This window comes from Populus alba, chromosome 8 (genome assembly GCF_005239225.2).
Source record: "Populus alba chromosome 8, ASM523922v2, whole genome shotgun sequence".
In the NCBI taxonomy this organism is placed as follows: domain Eukaryota; kingdom Viridiplantae; phylum Streptophyta; class Magnoliopsida; order Malpighiales; family Salicaceae; genus Populus; species Populus alba.
This window is the reverse complement of record NC_133291.1, coordinates 10,616,933-10,642,340: the sequence shown is the minus strand read 5'-3', so window position 1 is coordinate 10,642,340 and position 25,408 is coordinate 10,616,933. Positions and strand designations below refer to the sequence as shown.

Here is a 25,408-nt window from a genome sequence, read left to right as displayed (position 1 = left end):
TTTAAAAAATTATTTTTAACATCAAAATAATATAAAAACATTAAAAAAATTTCACTTTAAACAAAAAAATCAAAATTAAAAAAAATATGATTTACACAGCGTCCTACACACCACGACAACATTAGCATTTGAAGATGTTGAATTACATTTTTGTTAACTTCCAAAGACACGTATAGAGATTATGGAGTGAACGAAAATATATGTTTTACAGGATTTTACATGAGTGTGTGAAAGGAAACAGGGGGAGAGGGAGGGGGGGAATTGGAGGGAAAGAAGGAAGAAAGGATCTGAATAATTATCATTACATCCTTATTTTAAAGCTAGCATAACATTTATAGAGGATAAAATTGTCATCTTACTAGCATGGTATTTAAGGCTGGAAAACTGGAGGGAGGAGATTGGACTATGGAGAAGAGGACTCGCAAATTCCAATGCATTTTCCTTTGTTCTGGAGACCCAAGGAGAGAGAGGGGAGGGGCAAGCAGGAGACCATATTTTACTCCATGGCCCACACAAATCAATCTCTGCAATCACAAAACAAGGTGGATGTTTGCTAAGATGACCATTTTGACCTTTCTGAATGCTATGGTAATAATTGTTTTAAAGCCAGCCCGATAGGCCACGCCCGAGACCCTGTCGACTCGGAGCCTTGATTAGTCCATGTTAATGAGAAAACAAAAAAACCTTGTTGATTCAATGACAAATTCTAGTTAATCTGGTAAAAAAATAAGTCATCAATTTATTAAAAAAAATTTATTTTAATTATTTTAAAAAAATCAACTCTCTCGGCTTAGTAGAGAGTATTAATTAAAAAAATGAGAATGCAGTGGTAATTTAATTTATGAATTTTTATCCTATGATTTTATAATATTTAAATCTGTCATCTTCTCACTTATCTTTCCACTTTTCTATCCATGTTATTACCATTACTAATTACCTCCTTCGGTAAGAGAACTCGGTAAACCACAGCTCTTTACTGTTCACATGAGCAGTGAGCTGCCTTTTATTTTGATGTCTCTCTCTTTCTCTTTCTCTTTCTCTCTCTCTCTTTTTGTTGAGTTATATCTTTCAATTAAATTTATTTTAGCTTTCTTAATTCAATTATATCTTTTAATATTATCTTGATTTTAAATTTATTATTATTATTATTATTTATTATAAAGTTATTTTAATCTTAAACAAACTGATACTCAATTTTATAAAAACATATTTTTATTATCATTTCATCAAGTAATTTTTTTTATTAAACTTAATTAGGTCTGTTATTCAGAACATGAGTTTGGTGAGTTAAGTCGCAAAACCCGAGTTTATTCAATATATCATTAGTTTCAATATTAAAAAATATGTCATCTTGATTTTATTTATTTATTAATTCAAATCATATTTTATACTGGTTATTTGGGCTATCCCTGGACTTATCAAGTCAACTGAGTCAAGTTATAAAAGATTTACGCATGTTAATTTTAAACTCAATCTATGTAAGGAGTTAGGTCGAGAGATTTCAAGGTTGACACTTTGAGTTGAACCCTTTTCCCTCTTTTTTTTTTTAAATCCATTTTTCATTTTTTTCTTTTGATTGAATCCTTTTATGCTTTTTTTTTTTAATTTTATCCTTTGACATGTGTTTGATTTTGAATTGATCTTCATGATCTTTGTTAGTTTGCTTTTTACAAGATTATTGTTATTTCAAATAAAGATTTTGATATTTGATTAATACTTAATTTTACGGGTATCATTATTTTTTTATTGTATCATTAGGTAGAAAATAGTTTTTTTTAGTAAAAAAATTTGTTAAACTTGATGGAGACAATGATCTATCGCTAGTTTAGCAAGTCATGTTTATGAAACTCAGATCAATCTAATATGTTTCAATGTTAAAATTAAAAAATATGTTATTTATTGATTTTTTAAAAAATCAAATCATATTTTTTATTATTCATTTAGGTTACTTTTAAATATGCTGGGTCGATTAGGTTATGTCAAGATAAATCTCACACGTTTTAATTTAAAATTTAGACTAGTCAGAAAATTTTAAAGTTAATTTATTAAGTTATAATAACATCAAATAATTTCCTGTAACTTTAACATTTTTTTCATATTTATTTTTAGCGAGCTGCATGTTAGCACGAGCTAGTAAAGTAGTTACTAGTCATGTGCTAAAAAAGAGAAACGATTTTCATACTCTCATATCTTCTAACTATTTTTTTTGTCCTGTGTATGTATTAATCATAACCATTTTTTTCGTTCCCTTATATTTTTTGTCTTCTGCACTGCGACCATTGAACTTTGTTTTTTTTCAATCTTATCCATTCAAGTTATGTTGAAATGGTTTAACGTTTTGTCTTGGATATGAGAGTTCATTTAAATGAGATAATTTTTCCTTTTCAACATGCAAGAAAAGGTGAATAAAGGTACCAAAAAAATAATTAAAAATACAAAAAAAATTTAATTTGAAGCAAATAAAAAATAAAAAAATTTAATTTTTTTCAAAAATATTTTTAAAATACAAAAAAAAAAGATGTCTTAAACTAGAGATACAAGTAGTGATCATGAAAGTATTTTAAATAATAAATCAAATTGATGGCATACATAAATTACTTCAAGCTTTAACTCTTTTAAACTGTCATGAATTCCGTAAAAACTAATACAACTTACACGAATAAGACATCGTTTGGCATTGCGTTCCAAACGGTGTTTTGTCTAAATTCAATTTTTTTTTGTTTTTGCTAAAATTAAGTTCGGTTTGTACTTTTTGGATTGTTTTAATGTGCTGATATCAAAAATGATTTTTAAAAAATAAAAAAACATCATTGACATGTATTTCAACATGAAAAGCTATTTGAAAAGCAACCGCTACCACACTGTCAAACACGCTCTAAGTTACGTAATGAAAAGTCTCCTGTGACAAAAAAAACAAATACAAAAAAAAAAGAGTCACCAATAACATGAGTTGATGCAACAAACACCACATTTTACACGTTAAAAAAATATAAAATCCTGATCATTGAGAGATCACCCTGTAGATTGGATTTGACCGGAGATGGACAAAACTCAACTGACTCCACAATCGGATCGGGGCAATAAGAATTCGACAACCCAATTCTTCCTCGTCGATCGTTGGTGAGTCACATCAAGAAGAGTCCTGATTTGTGTAAAGAAAAGTTTTTCTAAGGCGATTCAAAATAAATAAATAATATAAAAAACTGCATTGAATTACGTGCCCTTAATATTCACGTAGAATTCGTTAAAAATTAGAGTTCTGCAATGAAATTCTCCAGATCTTTCCACTGTTGATGAAGCTACCAGATAGATCATTTCTACTATCAATAGAGTTTGCAACCATTTTCAAAACATTTACACGGTAAACCAAATAGAGAAAAAAAAAAAACTTTTTTTTTCACATGGCCATCTTGTCAGTTTACAAATATTTTAATTAATCTCATAAATTTTAAATTTAATAATTATATAAATTTTTAATAATTATTATATTAGCATTTATAAACTTAAACTGAAATCGTATGATAAGTAAAATCTTTCATTTTTATTTTAATATTTATGGTTGGCCTTCTTAATAATAGTTAAACTGAACTGATTACCTTAAAAATAATAAGTTTCAATACATCTGCAATATTATCTTTGAAAAATTAAGCATGGTAAAACAATATAAAAACAAGAATTTTATATTTATTTTTTAAAAAATTATACTGTAATGGTAGCAAAATTATAATTTTAGATATTTTTTTTGTTAAATGAGAATTTTGTATTTTTTTACTGCAACAGTTATGTAATGGTGATAAATTTATAATTTTTATTTTATTTATACTTGATATTATACTTAGCATGTTTATCATCATTCCTTTTGTTTTGATTTTCATTTTTTTTTAAATTTTTTCCCTTTTTCTTGTAAGCTTTTTCAAAAAAAAAAAATTTATTTATTTATTTATTTTTAACACCTTGAATATTTATCATTTTATACTTGTAAGCTTATATTAAATGAAATGATAAATATTCTATATAAAAAAAAAATTATTTGATACGCAGCAAAAAAAAGTCAAATAAATACATCAATATTTTTTTGGAAAAGCTCATGTGGTTAATTTTTTCTTGCCAAAAAAAATATACCAGATCTATGATGAAATGTGACTCAAATAGCTGGTGTGTGTGTGTGTATGAGATAAATAAAGTGATCATCTTTTGTATCGAAAAATAAAAATCTAGTCACTGATTTAAATACAACGTTTTGAATTTGATGAACATAATCGATTAAATTGTTAAAAATATATTTAAAAAAATCTTTCGTTACAGAATAGAATTTCCGTATTGCGTTTGAATGGAAAATTCTGATGCAATATAATTTTCCTTATAATTGAATTTTACTAGTATTGATTATTGAATCACTTCCAATTAGCGATGTTTAAAAAAAGCCACTTTAATTAAAATACAAATCGTCTACAAACAGCAGCTCGGTAACGTGCCATCCCAGCGTGTTTTCCATTTTCCAAACCCCAAAAAAGCATACCCCGCCCCCCATTCGTTGACTGAACGACCCTTACCTCCAAGGCTCCAATTAGTACAAACGTGTGGGCTCTACTCAACCCGGCTTCACAACACGCCATCGTGTAAGAGATTTGAACTCTGAGTCAGCACCATCTCTCACCTGTCTCTCCCTCCTCCTTATAAAGTTATAAACACCTTCCCCTCTTCTCCTCCCTCGAATCCCCTCTGCTTTTATCTCTCCTCAACTTCCTAGCCAAAGTTCTTTCACCTGCAGCCCAACCCCCCCAGCTCTCCCCTCTATTTGCTACTTAGCCATGGATCATTGCAGCAAAACTTCTTGCAATTCAAGCTCTCCTTTTGATTGCCTCCTTTTTGGTACTTCTTTTTCAATCTTATTATATTATACAAATGCTAGGCTCTTCATTCCTGTCCAAGCTCTCTGCTCGCATTGTTTTGAATTGTAGTTTTCTTTTTAAACAGATTTGGATGACACCTTGTATTCTTCTAAGCTTGGAATAGCAGAAGCTCTGAGAAAAAACATTGATGGTAAAAGGCCATTTTTAATTCTTTTCATAACCTAACCTAAAAATCTTAATTACTTCAAATATTTTTGTCAAGAACTGATCAAGATCGTTCTTTTTATATAGACTTTCTTGTTGAGAGATGTGGGTTTTCAGAGGAAAAAGCTCCGAGTATCCGAGTCGAGCTCTTCAAGACCTACGGCAGCTCTCTTGCCGGTTTGCGAGTAATTACTCTCTAACAAAGACATAGTAAAATTAAAGTATCTTTTTTGTCCCTGCCTTCTTTAATTATTAACTCCTCGAACTTATATATTCAGGCACTAAGATATGATATTGATGCTGATGATTATCACAGGTTAGCAAAACAAATCCTCGCTCAAATTGCTTAATTTCACTTAGACTCTGTTTCCAATTCAGAACCAATAAAAAAAAAAACACTGAAATCAATTTTTTAACTATTTATATTCATCAACAGTTTCGTGCACGGAAGATTGCCTTATGATTTGATCAAGCCAGATTCTCAACTACTTAACCTCTTGCGTAGCATCACTCAAAGGAAAATTGTAAGCCTGAATCAGATAACATAAAATTGAGTCATCCCATTAAATTCTATTTTGTGATCAAGATTGTATCCCTGTTTACGCTTCAAAGCAATTGATTAAATTTTTTAATGTTTTTGTTGGCAGATTTTCACCAATTCAGACAGAAATCACGCGATCATGGCCCTAAAAAGGTTAGGGATAGAAGACTGTTTCGATCAGATCATATGTTTTGAGACTATGAATCCAAACCTGTCTAAATCGAGTAGTCCTGACGAGTTCCCTGTTCTACTTAAGCCTTCAATGGATGCCATGAAAATCGCTCTCCGTGTTGCAGATGTTGATCTTCGCCGTACGGTAAGCCACCATTTCTCTGGTTTTTTTGTTTGATTAGTTTTCATCCTTCATTTGTTTTTGTTTAGCAATAGAAAACATTTCTGAAACCCGATCCTACTCTGTTGTGTTGCAGCTGTTTTTGGATGACAACGTGCGCAATGTAGCAGCTGGGAAAGCTTTGGGGCTTCGTACTGCTCTGGTAAATTTACCCATCAATCCCCTTGTAGTCAAATCATAGAAAAAAAATTAAAAACCATACTAACCCCTTGTTAGAATCCAATTTGCCTTTGGCTACTGAAATTCAAATTAAGAAATCTGCCAACCTTGCCAATTTCTTATTATGCACAAAAAAACGCGCACTTTTTTTTTACCGCTTGGAAAAAGAGGAAAATGCCCGTGGCTCGAAAGCTCAAGAGTCAAGACCCTTACTTTGCGGGGTCAAAAGGTGTCCTGAAAAATCAAGGGCCCTGATTAACCAGTGGCCAATCCATGACGTCAACAGAAGAGGTAGCTAAATCAGGGGCAAAGGCATTAACGATGATGCTTGATTTGGCCTAAACATCTGAAATTCTAAGAACTACATTTAGAAATTCAAAGCTGTCCCTCTGAAGCAATTAGCTTTCATTTTATGCTCATTTAAATTTGTTTGACGTCTAATAACCGTGCTCGTGTCCTGATGTGATTATGAAGGTTGGAAAAACGGTGAAGAGCAAAGAAGCAGATTACGTGTTGGAGCATGTCCACAACCTGGCTCAGGTAATTCCAGAAATTTGGGCGAGAGGAAAGGATGGTGGTGATCAGAGGATCAGCCGCACCAGGAGTGAAATGGACGCCGTTCTCACAGCTACAACCGTCGGAGCCTAGATAAGACACAACAAATCAAGACCTCTTCTTCAAAGACTGGGTTGGTGTCTGTACATATCAATTGTATCTTTCATGTGAATAACATATATCTTTCATGTGATCTTTCATGTGCATAACATAGCATATGTCGTCCCTGTCCGAGTTGTTAATTATGTATTAATTATGCGTGTAAATGCTTCGTCTATGTAATGTGATAACTTGAAGTGAATATCCATCCATTCTACCGGTTACCAATTTTTTCTAACACTCGTTGACATGCATAAAACCCTTGTTGAATTAAAATTGATTTTTTCGTTTAAATTCATGTGGGTATGATTGGCAGATCATGGATCCTAGTACAAACAAATAAATTAAGATTTGTATGTTTTTAGTTTCTAAATTAATTCGGACATGAAATAATTCTAACTCTCAAAGGTAGTGCTCTCCATGCTTCTGTGTTGAAGTTTGGACGGATAAATGATCGTTTGAGGGGATCGGTGGTTCTTTGTTTGAGGGGAGGATTTGTTGGGTATGCCAACCAAAGTCCCACATTGGCTATGGGGAGGATTATATAAAGATGGACAAATATGAGGCCTTAGCCAAGAGCAAATCCATGAGGGCTTAGGCTCAAAGTGTGACAAATCATACCAATGTAATAAGTGTGTCCGTAGTCCTACACTTCAACACATTAATATGATTCATGAATTATCCACCAAATATTCCACATTAATTGTTATTAAGTGTCCTGCGCCACGCACAGAAGACTAATGAATTAGAGGAGAGAATTAGCGTTTAACGGAAACCATTAGAAGATTTTAAAAAATAAAATAAAAAACCCTCATTGTCAAGCAATTCGAGAAGCTTCCAGCACGATTGAGGTAGCTTTAACAACAAAAATGGCATAGTATTTGTCCCGTCCAAGTAGGCCCGTTAATCATGTATTTGGTGCTTGTCACCCAAAGGTGTATCGGACAACGACATCGCCGTTTTGTCATCTTAGGTGGTAAGGGACGTCAAGAATTGTTTTGAACGGTGGAAACGAAAATGTGATGCACGTATAAACTTGTATCCACCCTCAAAACCAAAATCAAGGTGGTTATCCCGTCCATGGCTGTCCCTTTCGTTCTTTGAACTAATCACAATCACATATTAAATTAACGCTCCTGTGCGATGTTGCTAAGCAAGTCAGCAGCAACAGCTCCCATAGGGGATTGCCAGGTCATTGCCTGTGTTACCGTTAAGGCTTGGACCCAGATTTTTTAAAATACTAAAAAAAAATCTAGGTAATCAGATTTTTTTATATTTTATAATTAAATTTAATAAAATAATTCAAAACCCTTATACAACTCTTTACTGAACTATAGTTTTAAATTAAATCACATAAGAACTATTCCAATATAAACAATACAAAAAAAAAAAGTTAGGTTTATCCTAATCAACCACTTAAACTTGTAATTTGTACTGTACTGAGTTTAATTATTATTGTTATTTTACAATGCAATAAAAAATTAAAAATCAATTCATTAAACAATAAAAAAATAATATTAAATAATTAAAAAAAAAGTCAAAGCATTTAAAAAAAAAAAAAGCCAAACAAAAACAAAGAGCCATTAGAAAAAAAAAAAAAAAAACCCTGGGTTTGAGATAGGCTAGCTCTGGTATTTTTATTTTTTTTTTATAACAAGACCCTTTTTAAAAAAAAGAGAGACACAAACCACATGTTAACTGAAAGAAAACAGTGTTCTCACTAGGAATTAAGCCCGCAGCTTTTAGACACTAACCCGTGTACTAACTCATTTAGCTATAGAACAAATATACTTTTTTCAATAATTAATATATTATTTACATCAGTTATTTTAGTTGTTTTGATAATTATTGCTATTGTTAGGTGGTGTTGGCGATAAGGACTTAATGAGTGGGCATCGTTAGTTGATGTACTGTGGAGTTCACCCTTGGTAAAGGTTAGCGAGTGCCCATAACTCAGCCTGTATTTTTCTAGTCTTAAATTACTTACAGTCTCTATCATGCGCTGATATGGTTTCAGACCTCGCAATTATAAAATGTCAGGATATTGCCCAGAAGAGTTTACTGGACTAAGCTCTCCTGCGAGATCTGACCAAAGAAGGCCAAAACAAATTGAACATGTTTATGTACTCCGTCTCAAAATTGAACCTAACTTTCTCCTCGAAGGAAAAACTCAAATTGAGTTACCTGACATTCTGTGCACCAACAGAAATTGAAGTTTACAGTTGATGTTTCAAAAATTCAATTAGCCTGGGAATAAGATTTCTAGATTGGATAATAGATTAGTTAATTTATTTTAATAATTTGTTTATTCTTTTAGCCAAGATAATTGATATCTTGTAATTAGTTTTTGTTGGTTGCTGAAAGCTACTCGTAGCTAATTCTTGTAAAAGATCTTTTTTAATAGAAATGGGGACTATCCAACATTTTTTTAGAAAGAAAATATAAGAATATTTGAGAGAAAATGCTTTGAAAATATAGATGAAGTAAAAAATAAATATTGTAATTTTTTGTTCTGAAAGTCTCATGATTTATTTGTAACTTATCAGTCTTGTTATTTTGTGAGTAGGAGGGTCTACAAGTGTAATTATTCTCAATAGCATTTAATGCTAGATAAATATCTCTACATTTGTATTCATATTTGATGGAGAATATGGTGGTTCCTTAAAAGATTTTTATGCACCTAAAAAAGTGTACAGGAAGATTAAAGTTTTAAGATGTCAAATGTACTAAGTTATAAAAGCTGAGTTCTTTCTTCGTGTTATACCCCAAAAGAGAAAGGTCATTTCCTTGAACGTGTCAAGAGAAGATAATTATTGTTCTTAGACTTTAATAACTATTAAAGCCACAGTACTTTGTGTTTGGACATGTTTGCATAATTACGTTGTCTTAGACTTTCATGGTTGTCAAATTCAAATGCCTTTAAACTTGACGGAATGCAAAGTCGAAAGTCTTGAAAGTTGAACTTGATCATGTTTATCAAACTCAGGTTATCTTAAACTTATTGACTGTGCAGAATCCAAGTATTAGGTTTGATATATTGTCAAAATAAAAAAACATTGAGGTTTGGCTAGCGCCAAACTCAACATACTCAAAATTTGACATACTACAAAGCCTCTGAGTGACTAGAATATTGTCAAGCTCTTACTTGATGTATGCTTATTCTTCAAGGCATGCCAAGAAAGGATTGAATATAAAAAATTTTTAAGCCCATTAAAAATAAGTTTATCAGTTACGGTATAAACGTGAACTAGAATATATTTCTCTAGTAAAAAAGAACCAGGAAATTGATTGGCTATTTGTGAATTAAATTAAAGAAAGATATTTTAGTTACAAAGAAGAGAAAAGGGGAAATTGCATTTTAAGGGTTACTTGGAGCATGATCATCAGACATCAGTATTTATCTCTCCTAATCAAGATCGAAGTTGCTTACTGGACCAGCAGTTTGCTCGCAGAAGTGGGCCTTCCGTATCAAACTTTAAATCGAAACTAGAGAATCGTTCCATTTCAGGCCATCCACTTTAAACCAGCCTTTCTGACGTAATTAGCGATTTGCTTCATGTTGTACAAAGGGAAAAAAAGAATGGGCAAATCTCATAAAACCCCCCAACCTATTTTTCATCTCAATTAGGTCCTCAACATCTATATCTTAATAAGGATAAATTCAGGCATTTGAAGGAGTATGCCAAATCAGACACGAAGAATGTAACCAGGCCAACCTAGCTTAATTTGAAATGCCAACCGTTCCATTGAAACAGGTGGCAATTGCCAGCTAGGGCGAAAAGTGTATTTTACTTCCAAACCCTTACCAAAGCCTTGTCGCCAACCACTACAACGCAATATTTTGCCATGTTATTTTTATGCACACCATCGTCAGCTTTTGTTCTATAAATCAACCATTTCAATTCTACCAGTAAAATTTGTAATTAGATCCTTTACAGACGGGTATAAACACGTGATCATTTGAGGCTTGATTATGTAATAAACTCAACTGATCATCCTAACTCTACTATAAATCTTGATCGATCACCATACATATTCGTAAGTTGTTTGCTAAGTACGCGACCATGCACTGATATTAAATATTTTTAACGGTTTTTTTTTCCAATGACCGTAAATCATCTTAAAATGGTTCCTGAAGTTTAATATTTATTTTATATGGTTTTTTTTTTAATAAAATGACCCTTATAATTTAACAAAATTACATTTTAGTCGAGAATCTAATATCCTATATATAAAATTTTTTTTGTGCGAGTAATTGATTTTTGTATCACATTATGTTTCTTGTTTCTCCCCACCGTCAAATTCCCAGCCCCGTGATTGAATCGATGGCTTCCATCGCATCGTAGAACTCTGGCCGAAAAAACTAGGATCTATATCGCTATATTCATAGAAAATGATGTAGATATTATATAAGCATCTGAAAAAGAAAGAGAAACGTGCACGCGCAAAACAGGTTTTGCTTCTCTTATAGTTTCCTAAGAAGAGATACAATCACAACAAATATTCACGTAATCACAAACACATGATGTTACCACATCACAAGTCATAAACTTGCTTGCCAGTGAACTTGACCTCAATTGGGCTAGCATTCTTTCCGATAGACCTGAAATTTTGGCCGACACCTTGGCGCCCCGGGTTCACCTTCTCAGGGTAGACACCATCCTTGGGATGCAAGTACTGAACCTCTCCATTGGGGAACACCCTGTAAAACTGGTACTTGATCTTGTACTTAGACCTTAGCCTAGTTCCAAGGGCCAAGCACTGCTCTTTCCTGGCCAACTTGAGCAAGTTAGGGCCTTCCCTCATAATGGCTGCACCCCCAGTTGGCATTTCAAATATCTGTTCCTTGGGGGATTCCCATGTGATCACATAAAACTCCTCTACCTGGGCTTTCCTCAACAGTCCACCGGTGCTCCCACCAAAAATTGGTGATGGGGTAGTTGGGTCCAACTCCGGAGGAGTAAATCCCACTGGAGCCTCTTTTGTAGCTGTTTCCTCTGCAGCAGCAACCTTAAAGCTTCTTTGTGCCTTAACATTAGAGATTGGTAAAAAGGATGATTGTTTCCATGGAACAATGGTTTGGTTGCTTGATTTTAGGGTGGAGAGGGTCGTGGGGGTGAAGAGAGAGGCTTGAGTTGCCATTGCCATGAAGGATTGGTGACTGGAAGGTGTTGATGATGGTGATTTTGGTCTACAGGGGCGTCCAGGTTCAATAAGATGGAGGAGAAAAGATTATTGATAAGGTGTTCGTGTGATATGAGATGGGTGGTGTATGTGTGTGAGTTTAGATAAGGCAATATGGAACGGACCAATTAAATTTCTTGAGCTCTGACACGTGGCTGTGTGTGAGAGTATGGATAAGATATGGACTGCACCAATTAAAATTCTTTGAATTTGATACGTGGGGCTCACCGACATCTCACCACTTCATTTCCTTCTCTCAGCGATATCTGTTTCTTTGTTATTATTAGTTGTACATAATTTATACATGTAATTATGCTGCGGTTGAATAGGAAGCACTGCTTTAAGAATGCCCGTTTCTAGCTTAAAAAGAATTTCACGATTTATCTAATAATAATAAAAAATCAGCCTTGAAAGCAATTTTAGTGAAAGTTTGGAATTGAGATGTACCAATTTTTTGTTGTTTTTTTTAAAAAAAATTACTTAAATTAATTTTTTTTAATTTTTTTAAATTATTTTGATTTGCTATCAAATAAAATTTAATAATAAATCTTTATAATTATTATTATTTTATTTAAAAAAATCTTCTACGGTATCTTATTTTGATTTATGTTAAAGGCTTCGTAAATTCAAAATGACTCTTAACTCTCTTTGTTTTTTTTTTAATAAAAAATAACTCTACTAAAATGTAGATTAGTTATTTAGTAGGTATTTAGTGGTAAGATTTTATCTTTATTTAATATCAGGTTTGAACCTTGTTTTGCTAATTATAATAATCACTGAAGGTTTATATGATCGTTAACTTCAGTGTTTGTGGATTAGTCGAGGTATACGCAAGTTAACTTGAAATCCACGTTAATAAAAAAATATATATTTGTTTTGTGCTTTTGAAGTTTTTTTTTTTAAATTATGCTTCAAATTAATTTTTTTATTTTTAAATTTTATTTTGACACTAATATATTAAAAAATTAAAAATATTAAAATAATTAATTTTTAATTTTTTTTAAATACGGTTATAAACACCCTCTAATAATATAGCCGTTTTTTGCGATAAAAATAATAATAATAACAATGATAAAAGAGGATCATGTTCATCGAGGACCCTAAACAGTGATAAAACAAAGAATGGACCGGTGATAGTTTAATTAATGGAAAGCCCAAAGGTCATAGACCATAAATCCACAATAAAAGAAATAGACCTGACGGCCCAGTAACATTAGACGAGGGAAACAAAATTGGCAGCCTTGGTGCCTTTTGGTGAAACTTTCAATACTCAATATTCGCGCTCTTTACACCTGTCACATCTGTCCAGTAAGAGATCAGTAGATAGCACTGGAGGAGGGAGATGAGAGAGAGAGAAAGAGAGAGCAGCCTCGAATCTGGCATAGCAATCAGCAAAACAGAGTCATCGTTCATTCCATGTTAATTCTGCAAAAGCATGGAAATATGGTTCATCTTCTGAATTTAAGTTGAGATTGCAAAACTGGTAAATTTTGAAAATCTGGTAAATCATCTCTTTTATTTTACTGCTTCAGTATACATATAGTCTAGTCGCTCGGATGCAGATATTTATTTTCTGTGTAGTGATTTTCTGTCAGATCCTTGACATATATTTACCTATTCAATCAAGTGTTTACTTTAAGCTATGAATTTTTTGCAAATTAATTCAATTTGCCTTTTAAAATTTTGATTTTAAAAAAAGTCATATAAATATTCTCATTTAAAAATAAATTTGATTTAATTAAAATTTTGTTACAAAATGAAATCAAAATTTGCTTCATTCTAACTTATGATGTCTATTTTTTTTTTTTAAAAAAAACATTTTAAATAATTTTTGTCAAGCACTTTTAACTTGAACTAATTTTGATATGTATTACTTATAAAAAATAACTTTTAAATTGTGATTCAAAGTCAAAAGTTTATTTATATAAATCACTTCAAATGGACTCTCAATTATTATTGTAAAAGGATCTCTCTCAACTTGAGGTATCTTTTTTTCTTGTTTTTTTGATAATTAAAATGTGTTATTCTGGCAAAAGATTGAAAGCTGTTGAGTTTTTGGATCATTTCTGAATTCATTGAAATTTCTTGATAAGGCCCTTTCTCTATGCAATCAAAACCATGAAAAGAAATAATATATAAAAAAGTACGAAAGAACCAACTAAATTTTTAAACAATTCAGAGTTTAGATACTGACTTGCCAATGATTCTCTCAAGCTTCTTGATAAAAAAAGAAGAAGAAGATTTAAGCGCTCAATGTTTTTATCTATATATATGCTTAGGGATTTATGACTTGGCTAAATGATTCGAAACTATTTTGAATTTAAATCAAACTGAACTTACTCCTTAAACTTTATTTTTTTAAAATTTTTATTTGAGTCATATCAAACTCTTTTTTGATAAAAAAGTTAATAATCCATTTCGTTAATTTTGACTACAGTGATGTTTAAAAAACACCACACATATTGTGAAGACTTGTTATTTGAGATTTTTAATACAAATGGGAAGAAAAAATAATAGAAGGAAGGAAACATAGACAAATGGGCCTAATTTTTTATAGTATCTATAAAATATAGTTTGAGATCCCCAATTAAAAAAAATAAAAATAAAGTGAGAGGCCAAGTTTAGTTTGATCCAAAGTTAAGTGTAATTTTTTGGTCATTTACCTTTTTTTCCAAACGAATGGTTTTTGCTGGCATTTTACCTAAACTCTGGATTTTAATACTTAATGTTTATATAGGAAAAGACACAACACACAATTCTTGGTATTTGTAGATGCTTGCAGATACACTTAGCTTTGATACAAATCATCAATCAAAGAAAAATTTGAACGCAAAAAAATTTAGATGACCACCTTTTACTTGACTACCACACCATTTTTGAAACCATCTATTGATTGCCTAAAAGAATAACGCCGTGTTGCTAGTTTGATCCAATAGATTAGATTGAGATACTGTTAGGAATACCCTTGCCTGTGAGTCCACCCTCTCTGGAGTAATCTGTGGTGTTAGGAAAGAGTAAAGTGTAAGGAACTTCTACAGGCCCCACTCTGTTTTTCCATCGCTTGTCATTGTTCATATCCATAATTTTGTTTTCAATTTCTACCAGCTTCCTTCGAAATCTCTCAAATGCCGCCAGTGGTTCACTATCCAAAGTCCATTCAGTAGTATCTCTCTGTCCAAGGTAAACCTCATCAGTTGAATGTCTTGATAAAATCTCAATCAGTGATACACCTAGGAGGGTTTGTAGCTGGGCTGTGATTGTTTTCAGGTAGGCTACATCTGGATTTTTCTCAAGCTCAGCATACTCAGGGGTCCCTGGTTCAGGCATGAATCGACGGCTCAAGGATGGACGGTTAGGGAGGTAGCCAGCATAAGGGTATTGCCCAAAATTGACAGCTGCATGGAGGGCTGAAGCTATCCATATGATAATGGTGCATGTTTGTGTAACATCAACTAGCGTCTGCATCTCAGGCCACCACGGTTCATCTTTCTTGTCACCATGGCCTACATTACGGATCTCTGTCCACCATGACTGGAGTTCACTATCTCCTTGGATCAAATCATCTGTGGGGTAGTAGAAAGCACAATATTCCTTAACCCACGTTTCAATTGCTGACCAGATTTCTAGCCCATCAACAGCATAGGGATAATCTTCTATCAGAAGTCTGAGGCCATGTGGCTGGCTTGAATCTGGAACCGCCACTCCTCTGGATGATTTTGAAAGTTGGATCAATTTTATTTTTGCTTTAGATAAAAAGTGAAGTTAAGAGTGTATTTGTAGGTTCCGAGCTTTACCTCTTGAGGAGATCTGTGGGGAGTGCCTGCTCAGTGAAAACCCAGTTCTTGTAAACAAAAGAGGACATTTCCATGGCATATTTGGCTGGGAAAACAGTTTTCTCCAGTATTCCACCAGCATTGATGAGGATCTGCCTAGCCAAGGCATTTATATTCATTGTATCACGAAAATGAGGATGTAAAAGCTTATAAATTGGGTGAAGGACACTCAATTGTCTGTTTGTGGCTATCACAAATGGCTCTATTACAGCATGAGTGTTCAGCCTGTAAATACGAGCAGAATCGTTCAGATGTACATTCTATAGTAGAAGAAGCTTTTACTTTAGCCATCATGAAAGCCCTTTTGATTTGAAATCATACCAGTGGCTAACAAGCTGATGGTATCCAGAATCATTTACAGCAGCATAAGCTTTGGCCAGTTGCCATACCGAGCCTTCAACACCCTGTTCTGCTGGAGTGAAAACTTTGCTGACAGCACCATGACGGTCTCCTTGTGGATGTGGTAGACTCAACTCAATTGTCAATGGCTTCAATGTCCCATCATCTTGAAGAAACAGGATTGTTCTAGAGGCATAAGTCTTTGTGCTGGTCGAGTTTATTCGCCTCAGGTATGGCATCAATGCATCATGATGATCCAATATATACAGCCTGTTGCGTTTGATTGCCTATTTCAGAAAAATTGAAATATTCATTTTGTAGGGAAACAACTTCAGTGTTTCTTGATTCTAGTATTGAATATATATTATAGGTAAGGACATGAAAGAAACGAATCATCATTAGTACTTGAACTACGGTTAGGCCATCCATGTTCTCTTCTATTAACTCTTTTCCTATTGAGCTGTTCTGATTTCCATATACTTTAGGGTCTAGCTTGCTGGCTGGGGGGAAATCCTGCGGATATATTTTAGTAATTTATGAAGCTTTAAGGGTCATAGAAACATAAATCATCAGGTAATCTAATGCAGGTTGTGTTTTACTTGGAGGCGACTGATGATAACTGGGTTGACCCCAGCAAGCATTTCCCGTGCAAACTCTTCATCTGTCCTCCAAGCAGACTTGTCCGCTGAAACAATACCATGAAAACTTTATATTTCAAAGTAATGTAGACATGAAATGAAATTTTAACTATTACAAGATAACCGGGAGGGGAAAAAAAAGATTTATCAGTGCACCTTTGATAACATCAGGCTTTGGGAATTTGAAGAGCCGCTCCCCATCATTACGAACAAGTTCCTTGAGCATCTCCCACGGTATGTGGTCTCTTATTTTACTGATTGCTGGCCCATTTGGTAGCTTAATTCCCCCTTCATAGAGGTTGAGTACATCCTCGAAGGTGTCGAATTCATTAATGGTTTTGTCACATAAAGATGTGATCTCTGGGAGCAGTACCTGAGCCAGGGATTTCAGAGCATAGGCAAGAAAATCTGAAAACTTCAAATGCCCAAACCGTTCATCTCTAGGAACATAGATGTCCAGACTTATAAGCGGCAACCTTTGCTCACAATGAGGGTCTGTTACAATGGTAAAACTGAATTGTTGATTGAATTGAAAAAAACGCATGCATCTAACATTCTTAAGAAGATCATTCAGCCAGGATATATTTTCTGTGTTGTATGTTTTACCCAGTTAGAAATTCTGAAACCCTTGGTAGAGTGGCTATTTATATAGATGCATGTCGAAAGTGATTGAGTTTAGGTTAATTTCTAACCATTTTTTGTTTTTCTTCGACCCGTTCTTCCTCTTCGGGGATATTGATGCTCTTCTGTTCCGCCAAGAACAGGGCGAGCATATTCTTCACCCTTGTCTGGACTCCCCAAATCGTTGTAGTAATCATAGTCATAGACTCTATCCCACTCCTTCAGCTCACCTTTTCCATTTCCACGGAGATTTATAAGCTCTTCTTCTCTGTACAACAGCAATGGCTCAGGTGTCTGACATGGAAGATATGCCTGATGCAAAATCCTTCAAGGAGTAAGTGAACCCACCTTTTCATCCAAAGCCTATCTTAACAAGTTCTAAAAAAATCTGGCACTAGAAGTAGGCCTACCACAAATCATGAAGGAACAGAAAGTAGAAATAGGAATTGATAGTGAAAACAGCAAAAAAAGAAACCATTTTAATACCTTTATGAAAACAGTCATAGTCGAAAGAAAATTTGAACTCAAATAGAGAAAACGATAGTCAGGGAAAGTGCTGTTCTAGCAGGAAAAAAAATAACATTTACTTGTGATTTCGCCTACAAGGGAATTAAGATATCGAGGTTTTAGTTGAGGCAAGCGTTAAATCTACGGTCCAGGATGACAATAAAGCGCACTCCCTGCGTCTAGATGGCAAGCACTGAATATACGGCCCAATAAAACATAATGTAGGAGCACACATTCTCGTATTTACTATAGCTATCCAAAATCCAATTACCTTGTTGGAGAAAAACACGCGATCATACTTGTAACGACGCGTCGGATAAACCCAGGAATTGCAGATGAAATGTACCCGACCGTGCCCAGGAATGTCTTCCAAAGTGACTGTCTTAAGATAGAGCTGGCTATGGTGATGGTTTTTGATGATGATAGCCCCAGGAAAACCCATGCTTTCATCCCATTCAAAAGTAATTGTGAACATAGTCTCTCCAGCTGTTAGTGGTGTGATTGTGGTAACCCATTTCTCCAAGTATGCTACCTTGCCAAGCTTCCCTCGCAAGCCATCTGCTAAACACACATAAACACCACAAAATCCCCAGTTTTAGCTTGATCAAACTCGATTTCCATTCTATTATTGCACATTTTACTGGGAATAATAAACAGGAAAGGATATTTAAAGCTAACTTCAAGAATCATGAACATGATTTCTTTATCCGGTATGTAAATATTAACTCCTTCACCGTCACTTTCTCAAAATAAATAAATAAAACAAATTGCTCTACCAATAAACAAAACAACCCAACTGTTATCCCCGAGGACCAGAATTTGAAGCGAAACTAATTGAAAAAAATTCCCACCATGTGTTTTTTCCTTTTCATTCGTCTGAACAGAGAAAAGTGAACGGTGGCCGGAGGGTATTGGTGAAGTTATTTGTTGTTTGATTAAAAAAACAAAGGGTAATTTGTCTTTATTGAAGAACCTTCACTACTATATTCCCTTCCCCTCAAAACTTTCGGACACTTATGTCATTCAAGAGACTTAAGAGAGGCAGAGAGAGGGAGGCAGGCTAACCTGGGTCTTGATGAACAGCACTGACAAGCTGCATAGATACACCCTTGCCCAACAACTCATGGACCCGATCAAGAAATGAAGCTTTTATATCATTGAAGTCCAAAACGTTCTTTTTCATCAACACCACTGTGCCTTTGATCTTCCTTCTTACTTCCACCTCATTAGGCTGCGTATAGAACATTTCCATTGCTTTCTGCATCATCTCCGAGACAGGGCAGAACCCCATTGAAAAAGCTCAACAAGAAGGGTGGCCAAGATTCTTAGAGTGAGGTGATGTTAAAACTTAAAAGGGATAGCACCTTGAGGCCAAGTTTATAGGATATATAACGGGACTGGTTGGCTTCTGTCTTGTGTGGCGTGTCTGATGCAAATATATAGTGATTTCTTATTTAGGTTTCTTGATTGTTTTAAGCTTGTGTTCGGTAATGTTACAAGGTGTTTGTTAATTAAAAAATATATATTTTTTTAAATTTTTAACATAGTAAAACTATGTTAAAAATTTAAAAAAAGACTTAAAAAATATTTTCTTAATAAAAAATAATTTTAAAAAAGCCGGTTGAACAATATAAACAAACATTTTATAAGTCTTGATCTTGACTTGAGGAAGGGACTTAAAATACAATCGATGGTGACAGCTAATAGCTGAACCGAAAGGAATTTAAGGCTTTATCTCTTTGTTGATCCAGAATTAAGGAACCAGATTCCAACACTAGCTTTTTTTATAAAGAAAAATGTGTACACATTACTTAAATATGTATGAATGTAGTGACCATCTCAGTCCATGGCTGATGCATCTCCCTAGATTGTTAGATTATAATTCTAAGAGTTGAATCTTTGATGTCAGCCTTACCGGATTAAGTTGTTGTCATCTATATGTCCAGCCTGTTTTTGAGAGTTTTTTAATATTTTTAGTTTTAAATTATTTTTTTAATATTTTTAGATTGTTTTAATATACTGATATTAAAAAAAATTAAAAATTATTATTTGAATGTATTTTCAAGTAAAAAACATTTTAAAAAATAATATCTAACATACTTCCAAAAAGACTCTAAGCGTGTTTGTTTTTATATTCAAAATACATTTTTGAAAATTTCTAAAAAAAAATTCTTCATTTGTTTTTTTATTTTAAATTGTTTTAAAAATTATTTTCTAAAAAAAACTACTATTTTAATACAAAAAAACACTTTAAAAAACAACAATATCACAATTTTAAACACTATATTAATTGATATCATTCTCTTGAGCATCCTTGCTGGCCAATCAATGTGCAAATAGCGTGTGTGATAGTATAGCAATATTGTTAGGTCAATATATAAAAGAATTAGCTGTGAATTTAGGATGGGCTTCACATTTCACTCTCATGAGTTATAGCCAAATCCAGTTAAAGACATAAAATAAGGTTTCTACTTTGGGGGATACTTGACAAAAAGGAATAAGAGGTGTATTGGATGGTTGATGCATTGCCACTTTGTTTTTAAGGAAGTCTATTAAGCTTTTTCTTTCTTTCTTTCTTTTGGAACCAATTAAGCTTTGCATCATGTTAATGCCAAACACTCCTTTTATTTTATTTTATTTTTATTAATGTAGGTGTTTCAGATAGTTTATGCGTATCTCAACTAATTTCATGGGTTCTAAAATTAACATTTATATAAGTCTCTAGTAACCTTGAGGTTTGTGGAACTTGAACTAGTAACCTTTAAGAAGCAAACCTAAAACTTTACCAGTTAAACTATACTCTTCAGGGTTACCTTGGTGTTGGAAATTCATAATCCTTTTATTATTCATACTTTTTATGATACATTTCAAATTTTGATCCTGAAACTTTTGGGTTGGAAATTTCAAATTTAATTGATTTTTAGTGCACCTTTACTAAATTTTTATACACTATCTTCGTTGTGTATAATTTTTTTTTTATTAACATGGGTATCTGAGCCAACTTATATGCATTTTGACTAATCTCACGGGTCCTAAAGTTAATGATCATGTAAGTTTCTAGTAACTCTGAAGTTTATGAGACTCAAATTAGTGATTTCTAAAAAATAAATCTAGAATCTAATCAAATAAATTATATCCTTCAGAGTTTTTTCAGTGTATAATTGACAGTTAGAATAATAGTATTGTGACCTAAATTAAATCTTGTGGTACGAGGAACAAGCAAGTCTCACTGAAGATTTCAGGTATGACTTGTGCGAGTCAAACACCTCGTAGCTGGGTTTTGATTATACTTAAAGTGTAACTCACTTCCCTTTGGGCAAAAAGTAATCAAGGAAAAAAAAAAAAGGAGACTAAAGCCTCACGTGGGATGTCACGACACATTAATGGTTCTTCCATCGAATTTACATTTTTCTTCTTATATAAAAAAAAAATTAAAGATATAACAAAAGTAAACTGAGAGGGTTCAAATATATAGAAGAATTGGGATGGAGTTTTTAACAAAATAAAGAGTATAATTATATTTTATTGTACTTAAGATAAAAAAACAATACAGGTTAAATGTCAAATTAAATAATTATTAGATGGATGTGCATAAAAAATTAAGCTAATGGATATAATTGTATTTTTATTAAGTGAGTTTTATTTAATGAAAGTTTAATTAGGTGCAGAGAAGCTCCTTTTCTCTTTGAGATTGACTGGTTAATGCTACAGAGATTAGAAAAAGAAAAGTATCAAATTTCACATTGAAGAGGAAGCTATTCTAGCATTAAGATCATCTATTCTAGCATTAAGATCATAAGCACGATGCACATTTTGTCCATGCCTGATTCTATACTTTCCTTGTTTGCAATGAAAGATATCCAACAAAGATCAGAAAAGTAGCCGGAATAATCCATAAAAGCCTCGGCGTCCGAAGCACACACAAGTCGGCTACCGAAAGACAGAAAGTCACCTCATCCTTCTCTCGAAACGAATAAGCTCTTTTCATTCCTCTCCTAGCAAAGCAAAAACGGATGACAGTAAAGCAAAGATTTGTTATGATTTAGGTATTTACTTGAAGATGAAAGATTTAAGACCGAAAGAAATTGATGAATTTCTCGGAGATGTTCGAAAAATGAAAACCAATGTCATCGTCGAAGAACATAATAAGAACCATGTCTAGATCTTCTTCTAATAGTTCTCACTCTTGCTTTTAGGAATTGTTCTATGTGGTTTTAAAGTCTTTTTGAAACCTGACTTTGACCTGAACATTAGCTATCCATAAAATATACAACCTAGTACCGATTTAGATTGATTTGAACAGGTATTGATCAAGTTCGTGTAAGATTATGTCATCCTGGTAAAAGATTGCTTGCTTTGCAGGTGAGATGGAGACCCTGTTGCATCTTCACCACTCAGAAATAATTAGCGTGCCTGGATCTAGGTTCTCCAATTACTCTATCCATCGTTCGAAGCAAATAATACCCAATGATAATTAAAGAATATGGAAGAAAAATAAGCTTGTTGAAAATTAACCTCTTCTAATATGGACTCTTTCCAAGGCTGTTGTAGGTTGAAATGTGTGAAATATTGTGCTTGAGCAACTAGAACATTTACAAAACAAGATCTCATGTAGAGTCGAGGCCCCATGCCTACGTCAGTTCAGGTAAAACGTAAAGAGTTTGATAAGGTGTGTGTGTTTGAGCTTGAACAAGAGAAAAAAAGATGATTTTACTTTGGTATTTAAGACTATTTATATAAAAACTAAATCTATATAGGCGTGTTCACACGAAGTAAAATGATCGATGTCCTTACTGTGTGTGTGAGGGTTTTCAAGCATGGATCAGATGATTAGTTTATTCTGTTATGAGAGTTGATGTTATGTTCTGTGAAAGGAACGGACCAAGAACCAATAATAATGGAAGAAAAGGCCGGCAATGCTTGCAAGATGCAAGTTTGAGTGGCAGACGGGCGAGTAGCGAGTTGTTTAACTATCAAATAGTAAGCTCTGAAAAAGAGATTTCTACCAGTCTTTAAAATTTCTTCCTCCTAACAAATGGTGCCTGAGGTTGGTATTTAGGTAGAAGGAGATCCTATAATTGCTAGGATCATGTCATGTTATCATTGATTAAATAGACTGATTTAAATTAAAATAAAATTCAGCTTTTTTATCTTAGTTCATATGTTATCAACTAATGTTTAAAAATATAATAACGGTTAAAAGTGGTTTTTTTTATTTAGAAATATATTAAATAATATTTTATTTATTTTTTAAAAAATTATTTTTTATATCAATATATTAAAATAATTTAAAATTATAAAAAAATTATTTTAATTAAAAAAATTTAAATTTTAAAAAAAACATGATTTCAAAATAATAGCAGTTGGACTTTTATTTAGCATACCCTACTCCGAGCTATAAAGTCAATCTTCTTGATGCATCCCAAAGTCAAGGAATGGAGACTAGCGCTGCCACAATATCCATGTCCATTCTTGGTAACTCAAACTCGATGCTGGGTGAATTCCCTTATTGACCCATTTAGTGTGTAATTTAATTAAAAATAAATAAATAATTTTTTTTTATTTTAAAATTATTTTTACATATTAATATTAAAAATAAATTTTAAAAAATAAACGTAACTCATCCCTTACCTGCTCTATGCCAAAAATCCTTTACCTACTCTATGAGCATCTGCTAAAACGGATGGGCCTAACCCATCCTTTTGTCATGTTGCAGTCCAAGTGTAGCCCAAAACCCCGATCCAGTGGCTCAGAGTAATGTTAAATGCTCATCCAACAAACCTAGCCTCTCTGCTCATCATCTGGGCTGGGCTGGGCTCTGGATCATTCCTCTAGCCTATAGGTATGCTACGGCTCTCTCACATCTGAGCTAGGCCTGGATGTGGACTCGCTTGCCCCGTTACCCCAGCCAATATCTTTACGCCCTTTTATTTATTTAATATATGTAATTATTACAAACCGTGTAAAGCAATTTGTGTATTTAACTTTTATTTTATACCTAAAAGTTAATTCTTTTTATCATGTGGGGCAGTGTATTTTTTCAAGATACTTTTTTAAAAATATATATATTAAAATAATGTTTTTTCATATTTTTATTTTTAAAGATTATAAAAAACATGTAAGAAAATCAATTTAATATATAAAAAAAAATTAAAAAAAATTAAACCGCATTAATTACCTAACATGGCCTCGATATGTAACTTAAAGGAGCGTGAACGGGGAAAAATAGCGCAGTTGGAAGAATTATTAGGAATGGGCAAAGCATAGAGCCGTAGATCGGTTTTTTTCAGGTGCATATAATCGACGGCAGCAAATGCATCTTACAATTTCCAAGGAATCATCAGTTTGCACAGGAACTTTGCTTCCAGGCTCAAACCCACAAGCCAACACGATACTGCTAGAACATAATATTACCATATATACGATTTAATTATTAATGACGTTCGACAGCAATTCGCCAAAGCCACTATGATATGATTCACCGCTATTGCGTGACACGCCTCACCAAATCAAGCATGATGTGATGGTGCGGATAGCCCATGCTCCCTGGACACCTTCTGACGTCTATTATTTTATGACTTCTGAACAGATTTAGTTTGTTTTTTTAATTAAGGAGATATATTTACCTCGTTTCCATAAAATAAAAAAAAAAAAAAACAAAAAAACAAAGTAACCGATTCTTTGAAATAGTTCAAGGGAATATTTGTTTTTATGTTTTGAAAAAATTTTATTTTTTTATTTTTAAATTAATATGTTTTTAAATATTTTAAAATTATTATGATATGTTGATGTTAAAATAATTTTTAAAAAATAAAAAATATATTAAAATAATATATTTTCAAATAAAAAATTTTAAAAAATAATTATTAACACCTTTTCAATTTTTCTCAAAATATAGTCTGCACCCGTTTCAAGCTGCGACTTGCTTCCCTCATAGTTGAATGACACGTCCTCATTCCTGAGCAACCCAATACAGAGACTTGCAGGGATCATGTGTATGCCTGCAGTGAAAAGTTTGGTGGTTAAAAATATATTAAAATAAAATTTATTTTTAATATTAAAAATTATTGAAAAAATTTTAAAACTTTTAACCGGACTTCTAGAAACACCGTCCATATAAAAATCATTCGCAATTGATTAATTTACATGATTTAGAGTCTTGTGGTGGTTTTTTTTAAAAGGTATAATATTTTTTAAGTATAAATTACATTTTAAAAAACTAAAAAAATATAATTTTTACTAAAAAAAACACAAGTTAGCTCTTGAAATGGACGAGTCTGATAATAGACAATTTTATTTATTGTATATCCATTAAAAAAAATATATGCAGTGTGCATCTTAAATGAAAGACTGTATTGCAATCTTGTACTTGATTAAAAAACAAATACCAACACTTGTGTTCTGCTAAAGAGAACGACAACAGGTGCAGGAGCACCAGGGGATGTTGTTTGAGCAGCAAGATTGATCAGTTAGTATTACAATCTGGAACTAGTTAAATGGATCATGCAAGCACGTGCTTGTAT

General features: G+C 32.9%; 3 protein-coding genes and 1 long non-coding RNA gene across 8 annotated transcripts; 2 read left to right on the top strand and 2 right to left on the bottom strand.

Moving 5' to 3' along the window:
- The first annotated feature begins 4,679 nt into the window (after positions 1–4,679).
- LOC118055846 (uncharacterized protein C24B11.05) lies at positions 4,680–6,992 on the top strand. Its single transcript, XM_035067857.2, has 8 exons — positions 4,680–4,872; positions 4,978–5,043; positions 5,145–5,242; positions 5,336–5,373; positions 5,494–5,581; positions 5,705–5,914; positions 6,027–6,092; positions 6,584–6,992. Exons 1-8 carry the CDS (start codon positions 4,812–4,814, stop codon positions 6,755–6,757), a joined length of 801 nt encoding a protein of 266 aa, XP_034923748.1. The 5' UTR covers positions 4,680–4,811; the 3' UTR covers positions 6,758–6,992.
- A 4,154-nt stretch (positions 6,993–11,146) lies between these two features.
- On the bottom strand, positions 11,147–12,017 carry LOC118055837 (photosystem I reaction center subunit II, chloroplastic). The gene has a single exon (XM_035067845.1). The coding sequence runs from the start codon at positions 11,909–11,911 to the stop codon at positions 11,300–11,302; it is 612 nt and encodes a 203-aa protein (XP_034923736.1). The 5' UTR covers positions 11,912–12,017; the 3' UTR covers positions 11,147–11,299.
- A 1,190-nt stretch (positions 12,018–13,207) lies between these two features.
- On the top strand, positions 13,208–16,920 carry LOC118055830 (uncharacterized). 3 transcript variants are annotated; one of them, XR_012170613.1, is made up of 3 exons: positions 13,208–13,430; positions 15,053–15,127; positions 15,215–16,559. It is a non-coding gene; the product is annotated as an uncharacterized lncRNA (long non-coding RNA). The 3 variants fall into 3 exon arrangements; XR_012170614.1 differs by lacking the exon at positions 13,208–13,430 and adding an exon at positions 16,707–16,920 and having other exon boundaries at positions 14,989–15,127; positions 15,215–16,349; XR_012170612.1 differs by lacking the exon at positions 13,208–13,430 and having other exon boundaries at positions 14,989–15,127.
- Positions 14,885–19,322, bottom strand: LOC118055808 (probable linoleate 9S-lipoxygenase 5). 3 transcript variants are annotated; one of them, XM_035067814.2, is made up of 9 exons: positions 18,951–19,321; positions 18,157–18,446; positions 17,450–17,690; positions 16,914–17,252; positions 16,719–16,804; positions 16,525–16,632; positions 16,102–16,406; positions 15,742–16,005; positions 14,885–15,653 (listed from the first exon to the last, which is right to left on the bottom strand). In XM_035067814.2, the coding sequence occupies exons 1-9, from the start codon at positions 19,174–19,176 to the stop codon at positions 14,885–14,887; spliced, it is 2,628 nt and encodes an 875-aa protein (XP_034923705.1). In that variant the 5' UTR covers positions 19,177–19,321. The 3 variants fall into 3 exon arrangements, with proteins under 3 accessions (XP_034923705.1, XP_034923711.1, XP_034923719.1); XM_035067820.2 differs by having other exon boundaries at positions 18,157–18,443; XM_035067828.2 differs by lacking the exon at positions 16,525–16,632 and having other exon boundaries at positions 18,951–19,322.
- Positions 19,323–25,408: the final 6,086 nt, after the last annotated feature.